We start from the raw sequence: 5,910 nt of genomic DNA on the forward strand, positions 1-5,910 counted from the left end.
GAAAATCCTGTACAGATGCCAAAAGCCTCAGAAGAGATTTGTAAGGTTGGCTGAAAGACCGTGAAGATTAGGGACATATTTTTCCTTTTGTCAGGGAAATCAACAGCAAAGGACCCTGACACAAGAAGGAAACTTTCCCACTGACCACAAATAGGGGCTTAAATTGAATTTTCAAGCCTTTAAAAATAAATAGTCATATTGTATTTAATTAAGCAGGTTTTCATGAATGTAGTAGTATGCTGAGGTCATGGGCAAAAAGAAGCTTTTCCAGTAATTAGTGCAGGGTCCGTGCTGTTCTGGCAAAAACAGCCCTGACGTCAGCCCGAGACTGGAACAAGAAACTGTGCCGCACGCTGAACCTGAGACACAAACCTTGTTACTGAAGGGCCATGTCTGACACTTACAAGTGCTGATCGTGTTGGACACACAGTATTTTTTTTTAATTTTAAAATTGCAAAGGTGTTACGGGTTTTGTGGTGGGTTTTGTTGGGATTTTTTTTTCCGTTTCTGGATCAATGAAATTGCTGCCACTCGCTGCCACTCCAGGGCATCCTTTCTCTTGCTTCCCCTGCCCTAAATAAATAAATAAACTTAAAAGTTATTAAACTTCCAACCTTTTTGTTTTGTAAATACGGTAAGTGGCCATTTCCATGTTTTTATTTAGCAGAAGCAGCTTAGGTTTTGTTTTGTTATGTGAACCCGAATACAAAGGGCAGGTGCAGCAGCGAGCGTGGGACGCCAGGGCACGCACAGGACGTGTCTGGGCAGGTCGTGCTCTCACAGCCACTGCTGCTCTTTTAGGTCTTTGTTTTAGGTGAAATTGCGGTGTTTTATGTACAAGCCAAGTGTTGTCACAGCATTTGGTGTACGTAGTTTTGCAGCACTCGGGTTCTGGTTTCTGGTGAGTTACTGGAGTCCTGTGGAGCTGGAAAAGAAAAGTTTGACCGTATAATCTGTGTGGACTCTACATTTCTATTGGTATGTTAGCAAAATCTTCACTTGAATTACTTAACACTCTTGAATTCACTTGTTGCTTACCAGAAATAGTCTGGTCACATGAGAGTGGCTTTTATTTCTTGATTTATATTATGTCAAACAGAAGAATTGCGTATCTTTTGAAGTCTGTAAGGAATACTTATCTCTGATGATACATATAAATTCCCAAGACAGTGTTTAACTTAGAGTTGTGACCCTCAATTTGTTCTTACCTGCTTTAATGTAAAGACTGTGTGTGTCAAAGGAGTGGCTCAGTTGTGTTTCTTTAGCACACACAATTGTTTTTTACCATTTCCCTTGGTTTTATTTTGCAGGCCATGACTGCTGTGAGACAGTGAAGGTGGCACTTTGTGCCTCTCGAGAAGGTCACTCTGTCCTGGTTGTGGCAGAAGAGAGCTTCCAGTTTGTCCAGGATGAAGCCTATGATGCCGCCCAGTTCCTGGCCACCTGCGCTGGCAACCAGCAGGTACTAAATTTCACCCGGTTCTTGAACCGGTCAGGACCACCTGCTGCCGACGTGGACTTTTTGGATGAGAAAGTGTCTTTGGCATTTCGACACCTGAAACTGCCGGCAGAATGGAACGTGCTGGGAGCGGACCAGTCCCTGACCGGTGAGGATCTCTGGGGCACGTATGAGACACGTGGGTTGGGAGAGAGGTCAGAACTCTGGGAGAAAGGGATCCCTGCTTTGGGAACCCTCCACGCATCTTTCAAAAGGTGTGTTGGCCTCCGTGCTTGGAGATGATGTGCACCAATGTGCTCCTGCTTCATCTGCATCCTATGCTTTGCACTGCAGCCACCTCAAAGTACAAAAAACACTGATGTTTTCTCTGTGTATTCTCTTATGAAATAGCACGAGCTGTTGTAAATGGTCAGTGTTGTAAAACATACCTGGAAGGTGAGGGGTTTTTTGTGTGTGTATGCAGTGGTTCGTGTATCAGCATCACACTCATGAGATTACCTGAAAGAAGCCTGTCTGTGAGTGGAAAGCTCCTGGGAATGTTACCCTTGTGCCACAGACTTGGCACTTTTGATAACTGTTTGGTTTGGAGCATAGGTGCAAATTGACTGTGTAAAATAGATCTGATTTTTCTTGGAGAAGTTGGAGGTCTGCCCCTGGGGATTTGTATCACATCCCTGGTTGAACACGGGGTGGGTAAACACAGGCATTCCCCAAAGTACGCCTGGACAATTTTGCAAATAGAAGAGGGCAAGGGTGGGAAAGCCTGACCCTTAACTATAGCAGCGAGAGCTACTGAGAGCTTCTAAATAAAACCAAAATGGCCCAAAATCTCTGGCAACTGCTGAAGCAGAAGTGCTGAGGTGTTTGGGATCCGAATTCTGCTTTTTTTTTTTTTTTTTAGTTACAGGGGAGCTTAAGGAAGCAAGTTCCAGTGTGTACAAACTCTTACTGTAAATTTTCAGGGTATTTTGGCAAATACTTTCATGAAAGGAATGTGTCTGTGAGCCATCCGTTATCTTTGATAGGATGCACTGGTATAAACACTTGCAGAGGAATGGGACGCGGCTTGCTCGGTCCAGCTCGGTTTTCTGCAGGAGATCTTCTGGCTCTATTTTTCACTGACTTGCTGACTGCTTTTGTAAACGTGAATACACAGGCAGGCTACAGAAGCAGTGTTAGCAGACTTTAAAAGATTCGATCATATTTAATGATTTCTGGATAGAAATTCAGATGCTCTCATGTGTTTACAAGGAGATAAACATTTAGCATTTTTTTCCCTTCTGTGTGGAAGACGCTGTTGTTTGTTTCTGCATTTAAAAAAGTAGTGAAAACAAACATTTCTGGTTTAAGTGATAAAAATACCATCAAAGTGATTTTAAGTTAACGACAGCTTTGATTGAAGCCCTAAATTGTTGCTGATTTTGCAGGAAAGTTGAGATCCGGTTTCTCTTTTCTGACTTTGGTTATTCTTTGGAAAGTCAGCACTTGGGGAAATCAGGCCATTGGATTTACAGTGATTTGCTCAGCGTGTGCTTGTGTGCCTGGAAGTCACGGCCGTGTGGGGCTCTGAATGCTAATGGTCCTGTAGAGCATCCATTGCCTTTACAGTGAGAAGAGGGAGCTCGGTAGTGCTGAGCATTTTGGCTTCTTGTGGTGAGGTTTTGTAGACAGCAATGTAAGTGAATAAATATAATGGCATTAAATGCAACTGTCATCCAAGAATGCTGGTGCTATAAAATGTTCCCTTGCAGCGAGTCCTGTCATATGTAACTGAATAAGGGCAGTTTAGTGGTGTCTTGGTATGTCTTTCATCTTCTGATCAGCTTTTATTCCATAGACAGATTTATTTAGTAGGTTTAATTTAGGGAATTTGGGGGAATTTTTGTGATTGCGACAGGAAAGATTTGTACGCGTGAGCATCCTTTGGTCACAGAACTCTGTTTTGAGAGATGGAAGAGATGTTTCTGATTGTGATGGAGTGCTAGGAAAAACCTCTGTGGTAAAGTGTAGCACCCCTGTACTGGTGCTTGTGAGTTAATTTGTGTGTGGGAGACATAAAAAGCACAGCAAAGATTGAAGCTGTGGGAGCATTTGGACAATTACGTGTGTTCTGGCCCGTGTCCCTTGAGTGGGACACCCCGTCCTGCGCTGCGTCACCACCTATGAACAGCTATTCCGATTCATATTTCACATTTTGCTAAATGTCAGCACCAGATCCTTCAAAGAACCTTCTCGGAGGAGAAAATACTATAGAAATGAGAACAAAAGAAAATGTCAGATCCCTTCTTTGAAAGATTTCTAGCGCAGGCTCGAAGCTGGCGTGTCTCTATGGGCTCTTGTGGGCTGGAAACAAAACGCCGCTGTTCAGCAAAACCTCTGAGCGCAGGAGCGAGCCGGGAGCCTCTGCCAGTTCCCTGAGCGCCACAGCTTGATGGGGAGCTGCTGTTCAGAGGTGGCCGTTGCTGTCATGCACATTTAAAGGTTATTTTTAATAAGGACTGAAGTAGCAGTCTAGCTTTCGCAAGAACAGTTAGGAAGTAATGGCCCTTGGTGGTCGCATCACTAAAATGATCATCAGTGGTTTGCATTCATCTGTTGTTATTCCTTATGTTATTGCAGCATCTCCCTCCCTCCTGCCTTTCCTTACACTTTAGTAGGTTTGGTGTTTTAGTATGGAAAAGGGCAGGATTACTGTGGATGAAGCTACGTGAGAATCATCTGCTCGCTTATGTTTTTCTCACTAAACCACGGTCTTAATTCTTTTAAGAGCTGCCATTGCTCAAGATTAAAGGCATGGCACCGTCATACAGCCAAATTGTAAAGAGCACGTCCGTTCAGCTGCAGGTTAGAAATACCTCCAAAGTTATTTAAAACTGCTGGAGGACGTTTGCAAACATCCCAGTGCCCCTTTATTTACTTGTATGTGACCTACTTCAGTTAGCTGTTGCCATTCGACAAGAGAAGTTTGTTCAGCATCTGTAATCGTGGTAATCTTAATCTCTTACACACTTTACATTGATTCCTCTTTTATCTCTTCAGACATTATTTTCATTAAACCAAATTGAAAAGAAAATGAACATTTCTTCCTGTATTTTCATCAGGGCGTCTTTATAACCCCCCTGTTCATTTGCAGTATTCGTGTTTTTATTTTGTTGTTGTTGTTCTGGAACAGTAAAAGGGTTTTTTGCTTAAAAACAAACTGTCCCAAAATTAAATGCACTGCGCAGCATTCGTTAATCTAATCCTTAGAGTAATGTTATTGTAGGTGTTGGTTAACATTGCTTAAAACCAAATATTTACTGATTTACATTACTCTGGTACAGTGTAAAAGGCTAAATGTGTTTGTGATCACAAGTCCTTAGTTCTTCACCCAAAATCCATTGACAAAAAAGTGGATTTGTTTGGACCTCAGAAAGCTTTGAATGAGCTCTTTGTGCCAAATTTAACACCAGACTGTTTTTGACTGGGGCTTTGATGACAAGCTTTTTCAGCAGCCAGCAGCGTGCCCAGCGTGGTCTTACCGCTGAGAGTAACGCTCAGGTGATGGAGAGCAGGGGCTGGACATCATGAATCCCTGTATGGAAAAGCGAGTTCAGAACAGAACCCTCTCTCTCAAACCATTTATCAGTGGTCTTGTCTTACAGCTTTTCCTGCTTGCTTTTCTGTGGAAAGGTGACACTCCTGCTCAAATTTCTTGTTTCTAATTCTTTGCCCTTCTGATCTGATCTTGATTGGACTAATAATGTATCTAGGTAATAATTTCTATATGGAATATTTTCCCTCTTAATATATAAATAAAAGCCATTCTTTCTGGCTTTTCCTCATGGCCTCTACTCAGAAGTTGTACTTAGGTGTCAGGGTGTTTTCATCTGCATTATATTCCTGTGGAGAAGTAACACAGTCGATCAACACCCATGGAGCTGACTGGAAAGCAGAGAAGGGACCTCTGGTGTTTGGGTCCTTTTTCCAGAAGCAGTGGCCATGTTTTTGCTGTCTGGTTTGTTGGTAGGGTGTTGTGCATCTGGCTTCTTCCAAGTTGCCTTTCATCTCTTTTCTTTTTCTCACTCTCCTTGATCCCACCTGCTGTGTAGGACACTCGAAGTGCAAAGTCCTCCTTGCTGTTTGTAGAAGACCTCGGAGAACAAGTCTTTGCCTTTAACCCTTAGCTTAGAGAAAAGGACCCCAGAAAGACTTTTATTAAGTATCTGTTATTTTTCTGACAGAAAATATTTTACAGAGTCACAAGTAATGGGACTTCAAGAGAGTAAAATATCTTCCAGCTCCCACTTGGTGCCATGCTATAGCAGAATTGGGGATGGGAGCACCCAAGATCCCTGACTTTGGAGGGCCTTGGGCTCCATCCTCTCTGGCCAAGACAGGCAGAAGATGCTCAACCATTTGTTTAGGTGAACTGGATAGCAAAAGAAAGCCCGCTATGTGTCATGTGTAGG

At 42.9% G+C, this 5,910-nt stretch overlaps 1 protein-coding gene across 1 annotated transcript in view; it reads left to right on the plus strand.

The window, feature by feature from the left end:
• LOC104548245 (A-kinase anchor protein 13-like) overlaps positions 1–5,910 on the plus strand; it is a gene marked incomplete at its 5' end in the record, with an annotated part of 20,738 nt that overhangs the window by 8,831 nt on the left and 5,997 nt on the right. Inside the window, one exon of the mRNA XM_010194215.1 lies at positions 1,311–1,607. Coding sequence (XP_010192517.1) covers positions 1,311–1,607 — 297 coding nt within the window. The remainder of the gene's footprint in view (positions 1–1,310; positions 1,608–5,910) is intronic.

The sequence above is a fragment of the Mesitornis unicolor genome, unplaced genomic scaffold (genome assembly GCF_000695765.1).
Source record: "Mesitornis unicolor isolate BGI_N332 unplaced genomic scaffold, ASM69576v1 scaffold211, whole genome shotgun sequence".
Lineage (NCBI taxonomy): Eukaryota > Metazoa > Chordata > Aves > Mesitornithiformes > Mesitornithidae > Mesitornis > Mesitornis unicolor.